General features: G+C 40.7%; 1 protein-coding gene across 1 annotated transcript; it reads right to left on the bottom strand.

Moving 5' to 3' along the window:
• Positions 1-1910: 1910 nt before the first annotated feature.
• Positions 1911-25165, bottom strand: SEPHS1 (selenophosphate synthetase 1). The gene is given in 12 exon segments (XM_008564063.1): positions 1911-2217; positions 3685-3704; positions 3706-3869; positions 5484-5696; positions 7657-7756; positions 9739-9829; positions 14169-14247; positions 14334-14409; positions 15055-15162; positions 17260-17363; positions 22895-23164; positions 25078-25165. Coding segments are annotated over 11 exon segments (1287 nt in total). The 5' UTR covers positions 23088-23164; positions 25078-25165; the 3' UTR covers positions 1911-2078.
• Positions 25166-25300: the final 135 nt, after the last annotated feature.

Raw genomic sequence — 25300 nt, 5'->3', positions numbered from 1 at the left:
GATGTCAGCAAAGTCAAGAAGTGGTGGACTAGCAGGTACAAAACATGCTGTCTCTCTCATGTAAATCACTGTGTGTGTATGCATGTACTGAAACGACATTGCACCCCACAAATATGTACAAGTGAACATAAAAATTACAAAATAAAAAAACCACTGAAAACATCAACTTTGTGTTCAGAGTTGGATATCATACTTAAGAACTATGAAACATAGGACACCCTACAGAGAGCAGCTCCAAGACCAATCTACCCTGCATTCGCTGACTAAACTAAAGGACCTGGCACCCACAGCAAGCCTGGGCTTCGGCAATTCTCCAACACGTCTAGATGCCTAGGAGCACCCAGTCTTACCAACTGCTTTACTTGATGAAGCCTTTGTCTAATCCACCCACTCCCGGCCTCATTTAAGACAGAGATTTAAGCATAGGCAAAACAACATTCCCAGGTTCCACTTTAAAACAGGGCTTTGTTGATTTTCATTGTGATCCCCGTAGCATGTTTAATGATTACCTGGTTCATATGTGGATTCTTAATGAGAAAAGGTACAAATTACTGTTGAAAATAAATTATATTGTCTATGTGACCACTACCTAATCCAGAAAAAAAGGGTAATGAGCAGCTTGAGGAGATACATATGTGAGTAGTACTTACACACATACATACAAGGGGTCTTCAAAAAGTTAATGGAAAGATTCATATTATCTTTTAATTCCATTTTCCCACAACTTTTTGAAGTACCCTCATATCTATGACAGGTATCCAAAGCATCAATGTCCATGCTTGCTTTATTACTTCTAAAAATAAAGGATACTATAGCTGAATAAAACTGTAATAAAACTAAGATTTACACAGATAAAACCCTTTTAAAGGCAATGCTAAATTCAGACTGAGAATGGCTGGCTCATACATCTATAATCAAAGCAATTTAAAACACTTGCATTTATTCATACTAAGGCATGCAGAACTTGGAAGACTATAATATACCACATAATGTTAAAATACTGACCCAATGAGAAGTACGTATTGCTATACACTATTTCAATTTTTCTTGGACTGAAACAATAAATGCTTCAACACAGCTTGTGCAAATAACCTGCTAGGCTTTGCTATTGCTTCGTGAATAACTCCTGATGGCTGAAAGGAATTACTGACCCCACCAGCTAACAAAAAGTCAGTATACCAAAATGAACACGCTTCAATGTGAAGTTTTAAAATGCTACCAGGAAGTCAAATAATTGTCTATTTATTAATTGTTCACTGAATTTTATAATGTTCTACTAGATCTAGCCAAGAACTCAAATACTCACTGACGATCACCTGATTCTTCAAGGAACTTTCAAGATACCTGTTCCCCCAACCCCCTTGCTGGACCATAGCTCAGACATGGAAAATGGTCAGAAGGGTCGAGATTTCAAAGAAAAATTCCTGCAAAATATAGTACAAAAATAAGTCCACTTTCTTTCCCTCTCCTCCCCCTGCAACATTCCTTCTGAGATCAGCAGTTTTCAAAGGTTACTGGCATTGCCCCACAGGGTCCTCAATTGAAAGACTAGGGTCCCTAGTCCCATGCCCCAGAAATTCTGATTCTGTAGGCCTGGGGAAGGAATGATATCCTCAGGTGACTCTAATGCAGGTAGAGCTGGACCACTCTCTGAGAAATACCACTTTAAAGACACATTTTTCCTCCTGGGATATGAATTACACAGACTTTTAAGTACCCAACATTTCTCTTTATAAATATGAATCTTCACGAAGACGATTTCCTTAAGCGCATAATCTGTTTAACTCAATTCCTCTCAATAGGCCTGCCACCGAGGAAAACACCAGCATTCAGGACACACTCTACATGAAAAGTAGTTAAGATTTAGTCATCAGTATTAAAAAAAAAAAAAAAAAAAAAGTTCAACAGTATGCTTATCTTAATCAGAGGTTTCCAACACATTTTATTTTGCAGACCACTGGATTGTAGCTTTTGAGGACCATCATCTGTATAAGTTCCTATAAAACGTCCAGTTAATTTCAGTCCTGTCGCAGTCTCTTCTGTACTGCATGCCATATTCATTGCTGGAGGAGTTCCAGTTACACGTGCATCAAGGCTGCCCGTTGGGTCCTGAGGGAGGGTGCATCCAAGTTCAAGCCTCTTGCAGGCAGCTTCGTCTTCCCAGTGATGGTTTCCCTTGGCAAGAAGTCGATCGGTTCACCCGTGCGGCTTTGGTGCCTGTAAGCAGGAAGCATTCAGAAACTTGCAGAGATGTGGTGCTTTTTCTCTAATGCAGACAGACACTTGAGGATTCAGTGCCCTTGTGCTTAATGACAGGAATCCCTCCTAATTGTTTAATAGATTAAAATATAAGGAAGCCTCTGTTTCTAAGTAACACAGGTAACACCTTTTTAGACTGCCTATTTGTTCTAGAACTACAAAATTTAATCCAAGAAAATATAGGTCCCATGAAAGACTTAAAAGTTTTATAAAACTAAAATCTAGTCTTCCCCATTAAATTGTACTTTAGGCAAAACCCTCCCAATGCTTCTAAAATAATACTAAAAGGGGCATCTGATTATACAAGAGCAATTAAAAAAATTAAATATTTATTTGAATAACAAGTTTTAAGTTTGAGCTGCAAGTTGGCAATGCAGATTTTTTAACACAGATCACAAAAAGCGTGCACAAAAAAGTACTGGCGCGAAGGACAAAATAATGCTAAGAATTAGGCTAAATAGCTGCTGATTTCAAGAAAACAAAAGCCCTGAAATCACTATACAAAATATAAAATGTATTAAACACTACCATCCACAGAACAGTCTTTATTATTGATTATATTTAAAAATTATTTGTGTAGTTAATTATATACTGAATTGTAAATGAGTATTATACATGAACCCTCTTTCGGAAGGCAATTCCTTGTTGCACTATAGAACATCTAATTACATTGCAAAAAGTATCTTTTTTTTTGCTATCAATAAGGAAAACCGTTAATGATATTACTGTAAATATCAGGAAGGCAACAAAAAAAGAAATAAAATTTCTTTTTTGTCTTCAAAAGTGCTTTCCATGCAGAGTGAAGCACTTGCCTTGTTGGACTGAATGCACTATTGGAGAATGTCCTGGGTCAAAGAGATTCTCTTGAATGATAAAACTAGGCTTCACAAATCAAAGACTCAAAGGAATCATGCAACCCTCTTACTTCTGGGATACCATCATGTCACTTACCAATTCTGACTTTCCAGAATACCATTCAAGAAACTTAAAAAAAGATCAGACTTATGTGATAAATATACATAAAATGAAAAGACACAAACTGCAATTTGACACTACTATTGGTAATGTCTGTGCCATGTGAAAGCACCTTTAAAAAGAGCCTATGCGGCAAGAGATAAGTGTCTAAAGATTCAAAATGAATCAACAGTATTGGATAACAATATAATTTTCAACTCAGAAGCTGCCTCAAGATTAGGTGCATCTTCAGTTAATGTAACAGGAAAAAAAGGCAATGGATTTTATTTTATTAATTGTATCCACTCACAAATTGACCTAAGGTCACCAGATGTGTAGACACAATGAGATTTTTGTTGTTGTTTATAGTCTTTAATTGAAGTGATGATAAAGGAAATAGATCTATTTAAAAACAAAACCAAACAGCTATTTCTGTCTAGATTAAGAGGTGGCACCAGGTGTGGGATTCACATTTTGAGTGGCCACTTGCGGTGCGACTTCGATGATCCGGGGTTTGTCTATGATCCTGGCGGTACGGTTGCCCTTCTCTACAATCCCAATAATCCATGCTTGGTGCCCTTCACCATATTTGGGGGACTTTATCTCTGCACAGAACCGAGCTGCTTGTTCACGTGGTAAACAGATTAGAAGACCTCCTGGCAAAGGAAAAAAAAAAAATCACCATTAGTTGTGACACTACAAGAGCCTCTATCCTTCTAAGAGACTCCAGCACAGATCTAAGTTCAATCAACAAGTTGTCTATATGCGAGTTGCTCTTCCTATTCAACTAAGAAGCCTGCTATATTCAGTAGAGTAAATAAGCAATTTCTGGGTAAACTTGTACTGTAATAACAAACATGCACACAACAAACTTCAAATGTTGAAAATGACCTATTTGAGAATCATTTAATGCTGGGTAGGAGTAAGCTGCTCGGGGCCTCAATAACATATGGGGTCGCTATTTTTTCCATGCTACAATGAAAGAAACATTTGCAAAAAGATAGCTTTTCTTTTCCAATTTGGTTCTCTTTATGGATTCCTCATCTTACCAAGAATGCTTTTCTGTATTTTTATTTTTACATTAAGATCTGTGAAAATGAGTGTTGCCTTAAAGTATCTAGGTTCCAGTCCAGCTCTATTATTATCCCAAAATAGAATATGCACAAAACACATTAAAATAAACCTTTGTTGTTATTTCTAGTAGTTAAGCCAGAACATTTTTTATATTTCTAAGTAGAAATAACACAATCTAGAATTTATACTCTACTTTTAAAAAAGTAAAAACTTCCCATTTCTGAATAAAGAAAACGTTTTATTTATTTGTTTATTTATTTTTTTAGGAAACAAATTTAAGGGATTGGTAATCTTCATTAATTCATTCAAAATTTATTCAGTGCCCACTAGACAACAGGGAAAAAATCTCTACCCTCTTGGTGCTTACTTTTAGAAAACAGAATTTTTTTAAAACTGAGAAGTTGAAGGGTCCTCTACAAAGATTGTGAGAGGTCTACCAGTGTTCTGAAATCCCAAACCACTACCCAGGAGCTAAAATAGGCAGGGCTTCATAGTCCGAGCAGTGTGGTCCCTGCCCTGGCCCTATACCAGAACTGTCCAGGGAGCTTTCGGAGTTACTGGCCCACCCCAGATCGATTACATCAGGTTTACTGGGGGTCAGGTCTAGACATATGTATTTTTTAAATCCCTGGGTGATTCCACTCTTTCACCAGGATAGAAAACTAAAATTAAGAGGAAAGGAAACAGAAATAAGAGAGAAAGTGAGAAAAAGGAAAAAATAGGAAACCTTAAAAGATGGAACAGAAGAGTCAAGGTAAAGGGAAAAGAGAAAAATGGGGCAAAAAGAAAAATGGCACTTTGAAGCCATACTACTTCTTTCTTAAAACAATAATTTTAGACATTTTTTCAGAGAAAAAATATAGCTGCTCAGTGTAAATCTATGGGTGTTACAGTTTATTTCAAATACTAAGTTTCCAATGAAAATTGAGTAATGCCTTACTCTTCCCACATTCTCTCTCTCCCACCATCAACCATATTCCTACACCAAAAAGGAGAACACAGGAACGCTCCAACTAAAAATCCTGCTTGGTCAGAGGATAGTGACGGGGTCTGGAAGCCACAGCAGGGAGGACCAGGCTACCAGGACTGACCTCACCCCAGCTGTGGTCATACTCATGTATGGCCTTTGTCCTTTGCAGGAACCTTCCATCAGCCTTACGAGTCTACTCCTCAGAGTGGGCCCAGCGTCCCGGTACCTGATGTCTCTGGGCAGGTCCCGTGCATGAGGCCAAACATGTTCCCACAGGCCTTGCTCACGGCAGCCATCTTGGCTAGCACGGGAAGGTTGTGGATCACAAACGACACCTCGTTCCTCTGTTGCTTGGCCAGGTTCTGCGCGTGGCCCAGGATCCCAAAGCCTGTGATGTCAGTGGCCGCGTGGGCGTTGAATGTGTGCATGAGCCCTGCAGCTGAGAGAGGGCAGAGCAGTGACATGGAGAGAAAACCACCTGTCCTCAACTCAGACTCTCACCTTCACCAGTGACCTGCAAACTCCCCATTTGTCAGGGACATGGCACAGAGGAACAATGAAAATGTAAGGTAAAGCCAACAAAAACCAGAGTGGATTCTGAAAGGTGATTTCTTATTTCAATCTGAACCACTTGGAACTTCTCAACAGCTTCAATCAACAGTAATTTTCCAGAAAACAACAACAAAACTCTACAGAGGAATTACCATCTCAGTGGAAGGTAAACTTGTCAAAACCATCCTAAAATCAAAGAACAGGACTTTTTAAGAATGCCTGACTTAAAATCCAAGGTATTCTCACTAAAGATGAAAGTTTAATTTCTTTTTTATTTAAATAGAAAAATTCAGACTTTATTTTATGGAGCAGTTTTGGGTTTAGAGAAATTGAGTAGAGTGCAGGGAGTTCCCACATTTCCCCCCCCAGGTTTTGCCTATTTGACATTCTGCATTAGAGCATGCACTGGATACTGGATAAGTCAATTGGATAAAACTGGATAAGACTAACACGTTACTATTAACTGAAGTTCAGTTTACCTCGGGGTTCATTCACTCTGTGTTGTCAATTCTGTGAGTTTTCACAAATGAGTAATGGCATGCATTTAACATCACAGCATCACACAGAGCAATTCCACTGCCCTAAAATAAAAGTCCGCTGTGCTCTGCCTGTTTACCCTCCTCTTCCCAACCCCTGGCAACTGCTGATCTTTTTACTGTCTCTAGTTTTGCCTTTTCCAGAGTGTCATATAGTTGGATTCATACTGTATTCTAGCCGTTTTCAGAACGGCTTCTTTACAGGCATTTAAGGTTCCTCAGGTCTTTTCACAGCTTGATGGCTCATTTCTTTTTACTGCTCCATGATATTCTACAGGGTAAATGTGCCACAGTTTGTTTATCCATTCACCTACTGAAGGACACCTTGGTTGCTTCTAAGTTTTGGCCATTATGAATAAATATGCTTATAAACATTTATGTGCAGGTTTTTTTTTTTTTTCCTTTTTGTCTTTTTTTTTGTGTCCGGCAACGGATCGCAACCCTCAGTGTCGCGCCAGTACCGGACCTGGACCGGCAACGGGATCGCAACCCTCGGCACTGCACCCGCACCTCGCTCAGTCAGTGAGCGGGAACCGGTTTGTATGTGGGATCCGAACCCTCGGGGGGAGCGCCGTGGCGCTCCCAAGTGGCGCACTGTAGCAGTGAGCGCACTGTAGCAGTGCGCCACCGGGCTGGCCCTATGTGCAGGTTTTTGTGAGGACCTGTTTTCACCTCCTTTGGGTAAACGTCAAGGAGCACAACTGCTGGATCATATGGTCATAATACATTGCAGTTTTGTAAAAAACTGCCAAACTGTCCTCCAAAGTGGCTATACCATTTTGCATTTCCACTAGCAATCAGAGAGTTCCTGTCACTCCACGTCCTTGGCAGCATGCCTGGCATGCCAGATGTCAGGACTTCCAACAGACCCAGGAGAATGCTTTCTTCTCAACTACAAAGCATAACTCGTGCTCCCTATACACGTATGAAAGCCAATAAAAACTATGAGTGTATGATGCTTAAACTGCAGCAAGTGATTCCCTTGGCAAGCTTTTTTCTAATCCAAGTCACATTTAACACTCATTTCTGCCCAGAACGTGCAATGTATTTGGATTCCCATTAGTGATCTTCAGAACCTAAACCAGGTACCAAGAGAAGACCTCTGTAGTCACTGGCCAAATCTAGCCCATGGCCTGTTTCCCCAGCTAAGAATGGTTTTTTCATGCTTAAAGAGTTGTGGGGGGTGGCGGTGGGGGGATCAATATGCAACTGAAACAGTATGTGGTCCATAAAGCCTAAAGCACTCCCCCTCTAGGCCCTTTTCAGAAAGTTTGCCAACCCCTATGACAGAGGAGCCCCCAACCCCCATACCTGTCCTGTTGAGCCTGGCCATATTCATCATCGCCTCTTGGTATGCCAACTCAACATCTTCTTGGGTGACCACTAATTTAATTTTATTCCATTTTTCAGGCTAATAATAGAAACATAGGTAAGGGAGAAAAGAGGGGAAAATGTGATTAATCTTCACTTCTAGCCACTGACAAAAAGAGAAGCTTTCTACTTAGTCATCTTCTGGGGAATTTTATTTATCTAGTTTTGTACAGAAAATGAAGTTTTCTAACTCTTTTGCTTCTCTGTGATGATTATTTTAAGTGTCCATTACACCAATAATCATGGTTTCTTTTCTGTTCTCAGCCCACATTTCTGTAATCAATACTGCGGTCCACTGGATGTGCAGAACCTGGCAGCACATACAGCTGCACTGTTTTAAACACTCAGCTACAGTCAGTGCCTCTTCAGCAGGGTGTAAATCACATTGTTAGTAGCTCTGAATGTCCTCTGATTTCCCTCCACTTCCCCTACTGAACTGATAGTTTTCATTTTTCATGTTCTAATTATACTTTTTCTGACTTTAACTGAATTCTGGAGTCAAGCTATCTTGATAGACGATGAATGTTAACACACCTTCAATTGCATGTGTACTGAGGACAGTCTTAGGTGACCTGAAAGGATGTCATAACAACAAAAGGGCTTTCTCTGCTTTCTTCAGTCTGACTTGTCAAAGAATCTAGCATCATGATGGGTTCACAGTACCCTGTCTTCATGGCCCATTAATTGCCCCCATTCATGCATCCTCTTATTTTCTAATATAAAGAATTAATAATATAAAGATAATATAAAGAATGCCCAACAGCTACCACCCAATGCAATAACCAAACATCAGCATAACTTTAGTCAACCCTCATCCCATTGCCCCCGTCTCCTCCCCAGAATAACAACTGTTCTGAATTTTGTATTTACCATTATTCTGCCTTTCAAAAAGTAGTATTCTCCTAATATAGGTGGCCTAAACAATATACTCTTTGGTTGTTTCTGACTTTTATAAAAAGCATATTGTGCTGTTACATAGCCTTTGGAACTTGCTTTATTTGATTCTGAGCATTTTTTTAAAAAACTGGTTAAAAAAACGGGCAAAGATGGTGCCAAGCTGGGGTGGGGAAAACAGAAGGATCCCACACCCCTCCTCTTTGACACCTCCACCTGGCCTGCTCCAGTCTCTCGCTAGATTGTTCAGGCCTGGGCAGTTGTATTGGAACATGCCTCTATGATTATCTTCTGTTCTTCCAATCTGTTTCCGTCACTGGGTGAGGAAGGAAAAATACCTAAAGAACGTGGCAGCCTAAGAGAATTTCTCTACTCTGCTATTACAAGCTAAGATATACCTGGTTGATGGATGACATAAAGTTATTTATTATTCTTTTTAAGCTGTTTCTCAGGACTGGTAGTTTCAGATGACAGTTGCAGAAATTAAATGTGCTTTGATATGTGAGAATGTATCACAATCTTATTAATTTGGGAGCTGTTATGGCAATAAAAAAAACACCACAATCTTAAGTAAAGTATGATTATAGCTCGGTGGAAATATCCTCCTATTCTAGATTCACTCTTCAAGAGAGAAGTATTTGTCAAAATGTTCTGACCTACTGATCAGTTTAAAGAGACAAAACTACGAAACAAAAACAACCAAGAACCCCATGACTAAAATAATTTAAATTGTCAATAACCCTTACTTTATTAATACCCCAAACACTACACTTTCTACAAATTCTCCTCCATATTTTTTAGTGATATTTTAAGATGTGAAAGATGAAGCTATTTTAGAATGAAAGAGACGAAGCTAACCCCTTACCTCCCAAATTCTTTGCAGAAAATCGCTCAAGCCTCAAGCTGGGGCTTACCTACATTATTACCGACACACATTCTATATACATGAAACTCATTTAATAAAAGGATACAGACAATCCCCAGGACTTCTTTAAGGACCTGACTGATACGAAACTCCATGGTAGTAATACTACAGGACCTCACTTTCCAAACCCTCCAATGAAAATGCCCACAACCCTGAAAGATTGTTGTCCAGCCCCTGCCCCTCACAAGCGGTGTTTCACTCACGATATCCAGCCACTGGTGCACAGCAACGGCAACTTGTGTCCCCAGGGGCTTTGTCAACACCAGCACGTCCCCTGGCACTGCATTATCCGGCCTGAAGAAAAGAAAAAGCGCATATTCTAGTCAAACTCACCGAGGTCATAAACTCATTTAAAAAAAAAAATTTTTTTTTTTAAAGATAACCGGTAAGGGGATCTTAACCCTTGGCTTGGTGTTGTCAGCACCACGCTCTCCCAGTGAGCAAACCAGCCATCCCTATATGGGATCTGAACCCGGGGCCTTGGTGTTGTCAGCACCGCACTCTCCCGAGTGAGCTACGGGCCGGCCCATAAACTCATTTTATTAAAACAGGAAGAAGGAAAATTCGGTTAAAAACATTTGTTTTTGCACTTATATTTAAGCCAACTACCAACATGTATTAGACAGAGCCTTGTGACTTGCTACCGAGGCTACTGCTGGAACAAAACATTAAAAAGAAAATGGAAGATTCCAGAGATCTAAGTGTATATGGACCAATTACCTAGTAGATTTCAAGGGGGAAGAAAGTGTACAATTCTTCAAAGGATTCATCAGGCCCAGATTTCCCTTCAGCCATGTTTGTGTGTAATTTTCAATACAAACCCTTTTCAGGCAACAAGACTGGGATCCTAACCCGGGGCCGTGGTGTTGTCAGCCCCGCACTCCCCCGAGTGGGCTACGGGCCGGCCCATAAACTCATTTTATTAAAACAGGAAGAAGGAAAATTCGGTTAAAAACATTTGTTTTTGCACTTATATTTAAGCCAACTACCAACATGTATTAGACAGAGCCTTGTGACTTGCTACCGAGGCTACTGCTGGAACAAAACATTAAAAAGAAAATGGAAGATTCCAGAGATCTAAGTGTATATGGACCAATTACCTAGTAGATTTCAAGGGGGAAGAAAGTGTACAATTCTTCAAAGGATTCATCAGGCCCAGATTTCCCTTCAGCCATGTTTGTGTGTAATTTTCAATACAAACCCTTTTCAGGCAACAAGACTTCTGAAACAAAGACTGCCTGTTTACAATCACTTAGATGGTGGAGACCCGGGTGGGATGTGGCTGGAATCTGTGGGTCTGAGATGTTGGTGATTTTCTGCATCCAGGTTCTCAAACTCAGACTGACTAATGAGTTTCCCACTTGGCACCCAGACTCCCTTGGATGGTCCCTGTCTTAAAGACAGAAGGTAAATACTAAAAAGGCAGCCCTAAAAAGAGAGAGACTGATCCCCCAAAGAAAGCGTCTGTTCTATCTGTGTCCTTCCCACCAGGACACGGGCGTCCCGCTAGCAGCTGTCTTGTCTTGGCTCCGAGAGGTCCGCAAAACTGTTCCCTCCCCAGCGCTAGGCTTCTCAAATACAGAAATCAATGAAAACAAAAAAGCCAGGGACACAGACTTCAAGACCAACACCTTGCTCCCCAACTGAACCTATAATACTTGTGTCCACTCTCAGCTTTGAAAAACATAATTCTATGATGACATACAAGAAACTCATTTTCCAAAAACTAAATCTTAAGACATAAATGTCTTTCAATTCTGACTAATCCATACCTTCTTTTTTTTTTTTGTCTTTTTTTCCTGTCCGGCAACGGATTGCAACCCTCAGTGTCGCGCCAGTACCGGACCGGGACCAGCAACGGGATCGTTGCGCCCGCACCTCGCTCAGCCAGTGAGCGGGAACCGGTCTATATGTGGGATCCGAACCCTCGGCGGGAGCGCCGCCTCGCTCCCAAGCGGCTCACTGTAGCAGTGCGCCACCGGGCCGGCCCTGACTAATCCATACCTTAAAGCTGATATGTTCTCATGATTCACTGGTTATGTGCAACCTATGAATTTATATTGACAAGGTAAGTGTGATAAAATTATTGGGCTATTTTAAGTTTATGGGCAACATCTGACAGAAGGTAAATATGTGAACAGGCTCATTTGTCTTTTACAAAGTAAATATACATGCTGTTGGCAAGAAATTCACTGAAGCTTGTTTTATCTTTTTTTCCCCTCTCCAGTGTTTTGCTACCACTAAGTATTTTTTCACCTGGAAAGCTGGAATGGGTGAGACAGACTTTAGGATGTAAGTGGAAAGTTTGAGAACTACTGACATAAAACATATGTTGTGAAAATAAAACCTCAATGTAAGGAGAATGCAAGATCCTTTACAGGAAAGCTGTCAGATACTGGCCCTAAAAGGAGCTTCCATCAATTAAAAAACGGGCAGAAGATATGAAAGTGAAAAATATGCTCAACCTGAATCCTAAGAGTAAGATTAAAACCACCCAGCAGATCAGCAAAGACCCAGCAGTCTGTTAACACACTGTGTTGGTTAAGACATGGGGATCTGGCATGCTCATTCAATGGCTGGTGGAACTTAAACTGGCAGAGCCTCTACGAACTGCAGTCTGGAGACAGCCATCAGAATTATAAGCATACATACCATGTGACCTAGTGACTCTATTTTGAGAAATTTCTTAGCAATAGATTTACACAGGGCTGGCTGGTTGGCTGGTATGGTTAAGAGTGTGGTGTTATAACATCAAGGTCAAGGGTTTGGATCCCCATACCAGCCAACTGCCCCCCCGCAAATAAGAGTCAACACGTGTAAAACGTTCTATGTTACTCTAAGGTTACCCACTGTAATATTACTTGTAACATCAAAATAATTGAAAATAATCTAAATGTCAACAGTAGACTGGTTAAAAATATACAAAACTGGTAAAGAGGGTGCCTCTGGGGTGGGAAACTGGTGGCTCAGGCACAGGTGAAGTCTTCGCACTGCAGATCCTTTTGAATTCTGACCCATGTGAACATAGTACCTATCAGCACCTATTCAAAAAATAAAGAAGTGGAGTTTCTACTTCCCTCAGAAAATAGGGCAGGGCAGTTTTCCTTAATAAGATACCAAACATGGAAAGTGATAACTTGTGTTAATAGAGACACATCTCTAAAGAAGATATAGAAATGGCTGAAAAACATTGAAAAGATGCTCAACATCATTAGTCATCAGGGAAATGCAAATCAAAGACACAATAAGATTCTACTTACAGCCAGAGGATGGCTGTAATCAAGAAGACACTATAAACAAGTACTGGAGGATTGTGGAGAAACTAGAACCCGCAGCCGCTTTAGAAACCAGTTTGATGATTCCTCAAGTTACACAGTTACCACGTGACCCAGCAATTCTTCGGCACAAACCCACAAGAATTGTAACTTAAGTCCACATAAAAAACTTGTGCATGAATGTTCACAGCATAATTCATAGTAGGCAGGAACAACACAAAGGTTCATCAACTGATGAATGGATAAACAAATCATGGTATATCCATACAATAGATTAAAAAAGCCATAAAACAGAATACAGCACTGACTAACACAACAACATGGATGAACCCTGAAAACATTTTGCTAAGTGAACGAAGCCGGACTCAAAATGTCACATATTGCATGACTCCATTTATAGAAAATGTCCAGAATAGGCAAATCCCTAAAAACCAAAAGTAGATTAGTGGTTGCCAGAGGATGGCGGGAGGAGGGACTTGGACATGATTGCTAGTGGATACAGCGTTTCTTTCTGGGGTGATGGAAGTGTTGTCGAACTGTGTAGCGGTGATGGTTGTGCAACCTTGTGAATGGTAAAAACCGATAAATTGTATGCTTTAAAATGCTGAATATGTGAAGTTTTATGTGAACTATACTTCAATAAAAAAACTAATATTTTTTAAGAACAGGATTGAGGTACTGATATATACTACAAAATGGATGAACCTTAAAAATATTATGCTAATACAAAGATACCTCAAAAAGTCCATGGAAAAATAGAACTAAAAGATACTGGTTAGAGTGTGGTGCTGCTAACACCAAAGTCAAGGGTCCAGACCTCCATACTCACCAGCTGTGAACAAACAAATAAAAAGATAATATCAACTTTTCCATTAACTTTTTTTTTTTTTTAAAAGATGACTGGTAAGGGGATCTTAACCCTTGACTTGGTGTTGTCAGCACCACACTCACCCAGTGAGCAACTGGCCATCCCTATATGGGATCCGAACCCATGGCCTGTGTGTTATCAGTACCACACTCCCCCGAGTGAGCCATGGGCCGGCCCCCCATGAACTTTTTTGCAGTACCTTCCTGTTATGCTAAGTGAAAGAAGACAGGGTGGGGGTAGGAGGAGTGCGGAGTGACAGCTAAGGAGACAGGGTTTCTTACTGGGGTGATAACAATATTCTAAAATCAACTTTGGTGATGGCTGTACAACTCTGTGAATATGACAAAAACCATGGAATTATACATTTTAAATGGAGGAACTATATGATATGCAAATTATACCTCAATACATCTATTTTTTAAAAGAGAGGGAGAGACAGAGAGAATGAGAGAGAAACTGGCCAGGGGACATGAAACAAAAATCCACTTACATGATAAATTCATTGGGCTGGCAGACAGTTGTAGCGACTCCTCCCAAAACAATCCAGGGGTTTAAGACCGTTTGGCCACCTGTTACAGACGAAATTCATTGGGCTGGCAGACAGTTGTAGCGACTCCTCCCAAAACAATGCAGGGGTTTGAGACCATTTGGCCACCTGTCACAGACATTCCTGCTTCCTCCGCTGCATCTTTAAAACCCTGTATAATTAGGGGCATCACTTTATCCCTTTCCTAGGGTTTAAAAGGACATAAATGAAAAGTCAAATAATTCCATTCAAAACCCAGAAAAGAGGGCTTTACACTTGTAGTTATAAAAAGGATTATAAAATCCTGAGGAAGTCCTGAAAGCTTACAACATGGCAGTATGTAACAAAAGTTAAGGAATATTTTACATTGTGACCATTTTATCAAATGCTGGAAGATGTTCCAGGTTACAGTGTGAATGAAGCTCAGACAACGGAAGAACGGAGGAAAAGGAATTGTGTGGGACTCGGTCCACAGGACTGGCCCTAAGTCTGATGCCCATGAGAAGGCAGCTCTCTCACGGTCCTCACAGACCTCAAGACTAGCTACACACACAGCCTGCCCTGGAGCAGGCTTCCACCTCCCCACGGAGTGTGAAGACTGGCCAAGTGCTGTGAGGGTCACGGACACTCCAAAGCCCTTGCTAAGAGCAGCAGTGGCAGAAGTGAAAAGATGAACAGGCCAGACTCGTTTAAATTTACTGATAACTGCCAAAAAGTGGAGAGCCAGAAGGAATACTGGAAGCCAGGTGGCCTGGGCTCCTCACTTTCCAGACAGGAAATGAAGTCTAACCAAGTCAAGTGACGTGACCAAGACAACACAGCAGTGAGGAGCTGAGGACCTCCTACTTACCCTGTCGGTCATTTTATTGCTGACTCCAAGGAGCATCAGCATGTTGTCACATTCCGTGACCCCCATTGCATAGAGGTCACTGAGGACATTGGCACATGCAATCCTGCCCTGGGAAGAAAGGGGAGATGTGAGGAAGGACAACCAGGGACTTTCCATCGTAACAACAAAGAGCAAGCCTAGGGTACAGCCTCCAAGAAGAACTTGGGGACTTTCCAGGAAGGGCAGCTACTGGGATGGGTGCACTTTCTACAATCTGCAGACTAGTAACCTATCCTGAATCACACACGCACAGGCTGTTCACTCTTTCTCAGACGTTCCTGTTACCACCTCATTGTTTTTGTGCAGAATAAAAACTTACACGTTCTCCATTCTGAGTATCAGGAGAAGTCTGCAGTTTATTTAGCTAGGGGAGGAGATGTGGGGGGGAATGTCAGTCAGAGAAGCAAGGTTAGAACCGATGGTCTGGGGGAAACAGCCACGGAGTGAAAAAGTCTGAAAACAACTGTCCTAGAGCAACCTTGGGAACAGCCACTCATCCTAAACAGATCCTAAAAAGTGGTGACTTTACTGATTATAGAGAATGAGATGGTTTTAATGCACTTGGATTGAGAAATTTTCGTAACTTCTTTTCAAGGCAGTAGGAAATAAACAGGAAAACCATCTTGTTTAGGACACACAAATAACAGAATAAAAAATATCCAGGGCTGAAGTCAGATTATTTCCTAAAGAGAAGCATCCCAGTAAACTACGTAGTTTTATTAGAAACTTCAAAATTGTATTTAAAAGAAATGTAGTAATAAAGACTTTTTATTGCCATTGGAGATTTAAAAAATTTAAGTTGCCAGTGTATTATTTTCTACAGACAGTAAAGAGAAGATAAATTTTTCTTCTGATATAAGGACAATCAAACTCCAAAATACTACCATTTTCAATGGCTGTTTAATTTGTATTATGTTTTCTTATGAATTCCTGGTAGCTCGACAATGCAGCTTGATAATCGTCTGTAGACCCACTTTCAACATTACCAAGCCAGGCCAACAGGTGGTCTGCAACTTGGAGATGCCAATTACCAGACAGGGTGGCAGCGATTTACTGCCCCTTCTGTTCTGGGTGCACTCAGATGCTTTCAAGAGATGCTGGGAAAAGGATGCATTCTCGAGTCTGGCCAGTTAGCTTAGTTGGTTAGAACACAGCCTTATAACCTCAAGGTCACGGGTGTGGATACATGAATCAGCAAGCTGGATGTGGGGACGGATGCTTTCTGGGTGGGACACCTGGGGTATGGCTTACCTGCCCAGACTCTCAAGAGTATTGCTCTAGAGGAGAGAACAGATGGATGTGCAGAGGGAATACAGGTTTCTAATAACCTGTTTACTTTATCACTGGCACCTAAGAGGTGAACACCCCCCATTTAGCTACCTCATGGCCCAAGTCCCTATGTGTGCAGTTTGATCCCAGTGCCCTTGCCACACAGGAAGGACAACTTTTTATAACAAACGGGATATTCCCAATCTTCACTGGCTCCTCTTGGCTGGTACAGAAGTGGGGTTAAAGGCTGGGTAGTGCAAAGGGTCACTGGCTGCAACCATGCCATGAACAGTTGGGAAATATATCTAAGCACTGCATGATCAACAACTAGGAACTTTAATTCAGTGGTCAGATACATATGACACACAGTGCATATGACACAGTGGTGTGCAGGTGGCTGGAAGTGTCCAGGTATCAGAATAAATGCTCAGGAAGTCTAATTGTGATGAGATGCCAGGCTCCTTTATTTCTGGAAGGAAACAATGAGGATCAGTCCTATTACAGAGAATAACAACACCTGTAGCTTGAAACATTGGAGTGGTGGAGTTTACAAATGTCAAAAAAAGAAAGGTACAAGGAAAGAAAGAACAAAATGACAAAAAGGTGAGTCCACAGACATGCTACTAAAACAAAGGTGTTTTCATGCATAGACATATGCCCAGGTACAAAAGACGGACTTCTCTGCTTCTGCCTTAATTGTGTTATGCATGGTGCCAAGTGTAAGAGAGGGAGAGCCCAACTGCAGCAATTGTGGGGGTCAGGCCAGGGATGGGCTAGTGTAATTTGGACATAACAGAAACAAAAACCAAAGAACCCACAGACACATATATGAAACCACTACCAAAAACCAAGTGAATAAGCAGTTCCAGTTATAAAAAAACATTAGATCAAACTTACCATCATGTAAGGATCATCTACGATAGGATAAATGTAATCTGTCGTTTGAACCAAGGAAAGACCACCATGCCTCAAAGGAATGACGCACGTATCCATTCCAATGCCTGTGAAGATGGAAGTCATCGGCACCCAAAAACAAAATGGGAAAGCCATGTCATGTTATACAACCATCGTTCTGAACAGGAAGCGCTCTGTATGAGACACTTATGGAACCGCACGCTGCCAATGAAGCCACGTGCTTCCTATCAAGAAGCGTAACTGAAATAAATGTGAAACATAACTAGCTTAAGACAGAAAACATGAATAGAAACTTAGCCATCAAGACTCATATTCAATATGGTGCAATTTTTAAACCTGAATGATGTCTTCAGTAAAAATTTTCTTTTTTACTGTTTTATTTTTTATTGTATTATTTTACTGTATTACTTTATCATGTGAGTGGCACCATATAGAATTTCTTTAAAGATGAGAATAGAATAATTGGAACTTGGGTTGTTTTATGGATAGTTACTTTGAGTACATTGTTAGACATTATTCTATTTTCCCAACAGAAAATTTGTAAGATATTTTACATACAGGAAATGCTGTTACGGGCTGAGTATTCCTTATTCAAAATGTTTAGGATGGGAAGTGTTTTGGATTTAAGATTCTTTTGGATTTTAGAATATTTGCAGAAAACATACCAGTTGGCCATTCCTAATATGAAAATCAGAAATCCAAAATGCTCCAATGAGCATTTCCTTTGAGTTTCATATTGGTGCTCAAAAAGCTTTGGATTTTGGAGCATTTCAGATTTCAGATTAGTGATTCTCAACCTGTACTGCTTTTACATTTTAGCCAAAAATGAAAATGACAAAAATAAAGAAAAAGAAAAGGACAAAGCCAGAAAGAACAGCAATGCATCATTTGCAATCAGGCAGGTATATTAACATTCTGGCCCCTATGTAATCCATTTGTTTTATAGGTTCCCAAGAGCATTATATAAGAGAAAACCTTAAAATTCCATGTTATTCCCCTAGTGAAAAACTTAGAAATATCACCTTTACTACCTTATAATATGAACAGGGACTGGCCTTAAGTTTGCTTTCTCGCCCACTAAAAAAAATTGCTTAATAAGCCTGTTCAAAATATTTCAATTTACTAAAAATTGTTTATAAATATTTAGGAAGATAGTATAGATGGCTTATGGGCTAATTATAAAGAATTCCTTTTTTCCTGAAATCAGTTTTGAAGTAGTCAAGACTAGCTAATGCAGGCTACATTTCTTTAAATAACCTGCAATGCAGACATTTTACATCCTCAGATTGGCGTTCCCATCAAGTAAGCTGAACACAGAGGGTTTCCTACAGCCCTCTTAGGATGGCCTTGTCCCTCTTATGAAGCATTTCCACTCTGCAGCCCAACAGCCACAACAGCAGGGAATAACTCAGGACGAAGGACAAAAGTAAGGAAGTGGGCTCTACCCTGTAAATTCAGGATTCCAAATGAAACAAGAATAAATCATATCTGAATCACATTAAAACAGTCTTTCATATTTTGCATAAGCAAAACTGCTGGGAACAACCATCTCATACAACCACAGTGACAAACCCAGCAAAGGCTGGTCATGGGCACACCTTATTTTTCTTAGTCTTGGTCCATTATTACTAATGCAAAAATAAAATCACATTTAATAAAAAGGCACAGACTGTGAAGACAGGCTGATTTTGACTAGACTAGATGGCAAAGCAGAAACTCTTGGTGGAAGGTCCAGCTAGGGAATGGAGAATTTAATTTCAGAATGGCAAGTCATGGGCACACCTTATTTTTCTTAGTCTTGGTCCATTATTACTAATGCAAAAATAAAATCACACTTAATAAAAAGGCACAGACTGTGAAGACAGGCTGATTTTGACTAAACTAGATGGCAAAGCAGAAACTCTTGGTGGAAGGTCCAGCTAGGGAATGGAGAATTTAATTTCAGAATGGCAAGTCTCACAAATTTGAGACAATAGGACATACTTTACTAGTAATTAGTTTTCATATTTGTCAAACAAGAATATGTGTGATAACGCATCTGAACAGCCTTTCAGAAATTCATGTAACAGAGCTCTTTAGTGACTAAGTGGAAGTAGGGCAAGAACCACACTTCAACTCACATAGATACTTCCTAAATTGATAATTCCAACAACCGTTTATTCTGATTATATTACTACTCACTTTGGAAAACAGTGACATATAGTTTTCATTTGGGGTTCTATTTAAACTATAGGACTGTTGAAAGACACTAAAAACAGTTGCTGAATATTAGCTTTAAATGTTTCTAATTTGGGTAGTCTTAAATTTGAATGAAATATGTCTGATTTGTAAAACACTTTATTTCTATATCTAGCAAGTTCTTTCATCAGGTTAACTGATGACTTGAGCATGTTCCTAGGGCTGAACAGAAGCTCACATTATCCACATTTTCTTTCACAACCGTGACCCTCATAATCTACTAGAATGAGGGTCCAGTGCTTCCAAATAGGGAAGGCACTAGCCACATGTGGTTATTAAATACCTGAAATGTGGCTCCTCCAAACTGAGATGCATTTTAAGTATAAAATAGATGGCAGATTTTAAACACTTAGTACCAAAAAAAACCCCAACATCTCAACATCTCATTAACAATGTTTTATATGTGTTGAAAAGATATTTTTAACATATTGGGTTAAATAAAATACATCAGAATTAATTTTACCTGATTCTTCATTGTTATTTTTTCTTTTTTTAAACTACCAGAAAATTTAAAATTACACATCTGGCTTGCACCATTATTTCTTCTGAACAGCAGTGGTCTAAAGAGATTGGTTTAGAAATCACCTACTGAGGGGCCGGCCTGGTGGTGCACTGCTACAGTGCGCCGCTTGGGAGTGCGGCGGCGCTCCCGCCGAGGGTTCGGATCCCACATACAGACCGGCCGCTCACTGGCTGAGCGAGGTGCGGGCGCAACACCGAGGGTTGCGATCCCGGTCCGGTATGGGCGTGACACTGAGGGTTGCGATCCATTGCCGGTCACAAAAAAAGAAAAAAAAAAAAAAAAAAAAAAAGGAAAAAAAGAAATCACCTACTGGGCTGGCCAGTGAGCTCAGTTGGTTAGAGCATGGTGATGGTAACATCAAGGTCATGGGTTCACATCTCCATATCGCCCAGATGCCAAAAAACAAAACAAAAAACCCAAACAACTAGAAATCCCCTACTAAATCTCAAGAAAGGAAGAGAGAGGGAGTGAGCCTGAGATGGGCCAAGGGCCTTGAAAAAGTAGGGTTTCAAATGGAAAGAGAGAGGGACAGTCCAGGTCGAGCGCAAGCAGGAACTAAAGGAAATGCCATAGAGTAGGAAAGCTTTAAATCTCAGACTGAGCAGTTTGCTTAATTATCAGCGGACAGTGGAGAATTCTAGAAGGTTTTCAGCAAGACTGAAACCCTGCATCACGAAAAATAACCCAAATCACCATACTACCACCACCACCACCACAACCAATCAATATTTAATAGTTCTTAAGCACCAGACAACAGATGTTCCAGATGCTCAGACACTTATTTTAACATTTCTTTACTTTGGATAGATCTAGAAAGCATGTGTACATTTAAAAGTTGTTTTGTCTCATCTCTCAATTAATACCATCTTAGAATCCAGGAAATAGGACATGCAATTAGAAAAATAATTAAAGACAGATAAACATACTGTATGTACATGTGTATATACACATACCTACATACTTACACACTCACACACATATATTTGTTTTGTATTTAAGACAGACAGACACAGTATACGTACACAGAAAATTTCTGGTACTCATGACAATCTCAAACAGTATTATTATCCCATTTTATAGATTAGGAAACTAAGGCTCAAGAGGATTAAGTAATGTGCACAAAGTATTGTTAGTGACTGGTAAGTGACTGTGCTAGGATATGAATCCAGATCTGATTTCAAAGCAAAGTTTTGTCCATTGAAATCCACCACTTTTGCACGAGGTTTTATTACTATGCTTCCTTCACCATCCATTCGCTTCTCACATGTTCTGTCTACCCCCAGGGAATGCCATGAATGAAAAATTTGGGGCATGTGGGGTTTTCTGGGAAAGGATCACAGTTTCACTTCTCAAAAGCCATATATGATCTACTGCTAGTCTGTTGTGTTCTTCTATCTGCTTTTCCCTGCCTCCTTCCTTGCTGTAGGACATCCCTTTCTTTGCCACCGCTAAGAGTTAGGCTGAAGCACCTCCTCTCCCCACTTCTATCACTTGTCCTCTTAGAAACCGGAGGACAAGCAGGATGGCAGGCGGTGTGGACTCCAGGGAGTGACCCTGACTGTGTCCCATGGAATGGGTCACCTTCCTGAGCTTCATGGGCTGCTGGAAGGAGCAACGATCCCACCCACGTTGAAGCATTTTGGGGTGCATGGCAGGCCCTAGTGCTCAAGAGACCAATAGGGGGAAGTTATAAATAGGAATTATTACTTTATCCATATGGGTTTTATTTCATTTGGTTTTGACCATTAAGTAGCTTATTTTTCTTGATACAGTTATCTAAGAACTCCCTCAGTATATCTCAGTCCTTGGCAAGTAAGCCAACATGGAATCTAACTCATTCACCTAGTATTTCTTCACAGCTTAGACATCAGCCAGATGAGAGGGACTGTTTTCAAACTGAGCTCCTGGGAGTCCTGCAGGTTGCTAGAGCATGGGATGTAAATTTTCCTCCCTCCCAACCAAAGCAACTCTGCTTTTACCTGCTTTCTATATTGGGAAAGAAAAGAGTATCCTGGGCTCAAAACCAAAGTAGTAAGACAAGACTTTACAATAAAATAACGGGCAAAAATAAAGGAAATAAAAACCTTGCATAAAAAAGCTGGTAAGTCACACTGTAACTATGGAAGACCCAAACCCCTAAAATATGCAACAAACACCCACAAGGCAAAGTGATCACAGTCTTGCATCATGTATTTAATAAACCATATTTGTACAACGAACACTAACAAACAATATCCCAATAGCCTAGAATTACCTTCTATGTTTAGGACAAGAGAAACCACAAATGACACAAGGGATTTAGTAAAGAAAAAAACAGTGCCCTCAATTCCAGATGACATCCTGGGGTCAACTACAGATTCGTCCAGTCTTCTCCCCTTCTATGTCTGGAGCAGTCCTATTCCCCCTGAAGGAGCTTTTCAACTGATGCACACTGCAGAGGACCCCTCACCCCACACCAGTCACTGTTCTCAAAGTATTAAACATGGTGCTTAAAGCACCACCTTTCCTAGGGCAATGAAGAAAATACATGCACGTTAGGAAAAAGGCATAAATGAGTTTCTGCTCAATCCTCAGCTAACTAGAAAATTCAATTAAATTAGAAAAATTCTTTTACTATAATATAATTACCTCAATTGTAAACCCCATCGTTTAAAAACTGTGAGTACATGTCTTGATGCTTTTCAACTACTTCCTCTAGTAAGTTGCAATACCCTAACGGTTACCATCGGATTGTGCTTTAAATTCTTCTTAGAGAAATTTTTTTTTAAATATTGAAAACAACAACGTGGGAGAGAAGTCTGGTTTTTGACTCACCAACTGGATTGCAGACTATCAAAGAAATGATGGTGTACATACCAAGTCTTGGCATAACGGCTCCCAGAAACTGCTCATCTTCTTGGAAGTGGTTCTCTTGTAAGGATTCCAGCAATTTCTGCAGGACATCTTGGGGAACTTTGCAGCCCGTGCCCTTCAGTTCAGTGAATCTGGTTAGCCGGAAGCTCTTGTCCAATTCATAACTCTCCGGGTTAAAGGACTCCCGCGTAGACATGGTTCTTGGGCCCACACTCCTCACTGCTTAGCCCCTCCCCTCCCTCTCCTGGTTGGCTGGGTTCTTTAGGGATCCACCTAGTTATCACCAAAACACAAAGACACCATTAACAGAATTCAGAAGGTACTTGCCAGCAATCAAGTGAACACATGATAGGGAAAAGTAAATGTGAACAGAGTTTAAATCACCAAGACCACAAGAAAACAGCAATTTGGGGTCACAATACCTTGTTCATCTGTGATACATAAGCCAGAATAAATCACTATAAAAAGGAACTAGACCACCACAGACATTGATGGAAGATGATCTGACAACTGGAGTATGGTTATAACTGTGACTACAAGGGCCAGCAGGCTCACATGACACAGTGCCACCATGAACGGTAGGTAAGTCCCAAAGATTCTTCTGGGCACAGCATTGAAACAGCACAGCTCATCACTTTACCTGTCAACCTGGAAGCACTAGGTCCTAGCTAAAGTGACTTTTCTGGAAAAGGTTTAGATATCTTTTGCTATATCACACAGAAATATAAAATGCCTAATAGAAACTTTGTAGAAAAGAACATTAATGCAAATGTATTTGATGAAATTCCTCAGGATGCTAGATCCTAATTTTAGAAAAACATGTTTTCCCTCCAACCCAGAAGTATACAACAATCCAAAACTAAAAGGAGGCCTCACTAAAGGACACAACTTAAAACTGGAATGGCAGTTTAACACAGCAAGGTTCGTGTTCTTCAAAAGAGCACTTGGAAAGTTCTCTGATGTTTTAATGCAGCTTTATTTCCTAGAAAGCAAACATCCCGCCCAACAAACTAGTACACACATCACTAACAAAATATGCTACTGCTCATTACCATTTCATTGCAGAACTAAAACAATAAATTAAACCACACTAAATCACTAACATTTATGGAACTAGGTACCACCATAAGTTTCTGGAACAGGCCCTTCTACGTTTGAAGCCTTTGGGGCTAACGCAACAACCAACATGTGCTCCTAGGGTTTACAAACCTCCAGATTGATACTTTATTGGGCACAGAATTACAGACATCCCAAGTTTTAGGGTCAGTTTCCCCTATAAAATTCATGATTAAGAACATAATTCCCATTTATAGAGTTTTCCATCCCCTAGGAAGCACATTGCTCATTTAAAAGAAATCTCACAAAGCCCAAATTTGGGCAGCAATCCAAACCTTCGTTACAAAAACATGTTTTGGGATGAGCAATAGTTTCAGTGGGAAACGTACAACTGTACAGGAATAAACCTTTAAACACGGCTCCAAGAAACCAATCGGCCTAAGAAGAGCAGGCGAGGGAGGCACGTTATAAGACACAGGAATTTTGAAGTCATTTTAGAGTTAAGAAAAAGTTCGAATAGCACCTTGACTTGGAAGGGATAGGAACAAAAACAACCAAGTTCTTTCCTCGCGAAATGCCTTGCATTGAACACCAGGAAAAAAAAAAAAAAAAATCCAACTCACGAGGCACGCAGTTATTTTCCTACCTCCAATCCCTATCCCCGCCCCCTCCAAAAGGCAGGGAGGGGAATTTAGGGGACTAACTTCCTTTTAAATTTGTTTTCCCAGATCTTTAAGGGGCGGCGGGGGGGAAGGTCAGTTTAAAACACCTTCGATCAAGAAGGCGCTCAGGAGTTTTACAATTCCAAATGGAGGAGGGTCACAAATCAGAGACTCAAGTCCCCACCTTACAAAAAAATAAATTCTGACATTTTTGGAAGGGATGGAAAGGGGGAGGGGTCCTTGGGGAAATCCGAAGTCATTAATGAAGAGAGGGAGATGTACATAATCTAAGACAGTCAACTCTGACCCAGCAGCCGCATGTTTACACCTTTAAAACAATGACATGAATATTTAAAAACAGCGTTTAACCCTTTCCTTCCCGAGCACGTTTCCATTTTTTTTGAGACGATGGCGCCGCGCGGCCGAGTCAGGGGGTGGGAAGGGCGCGCAGCCCGGGCCGGTACCTACCTAGCCCCACGCCCCCAAGCCCCGGGAACGCACAATGGGGCGGGCCCCGCGCGTGGGCGCCGGGGCCCGGCGCTCTCCATGAAGCCCCGTGTCGCAGGCGGCCAAGCGCGGAGGACGGCACTCGGGGACACCTTAAGTCTCAGACTGCCGCCTTTAAAGGCACAGCAGGCCTGGGCCGCGCTCTTTGTGCCGCGCCGCGCCAGCGGCTGGTCCATGCCGGACC

This window comes from Galeopterus variegatus, unplaced genomic scaffold (genome assembly GCF_000696425.1).
Source record: "Galeopterus variegatus unplaced genomic scaffold, G_variegatus-3.0.2 Scaffold180, whole genome shotgun sequence".
In the NCBI taxonomy this organism is placed as follows: Eukaryota; Metazoa; Chordata; class Mammalia; order Dermoptera; family Cynocephalidae; genus Galeopterus; species Galeopterus variegatus.
The sequence above is the reverse complement of the archived record's forward strand: the minus strand, read 5'-3'. Positions and strand labels throughout refer to the sequence as shown.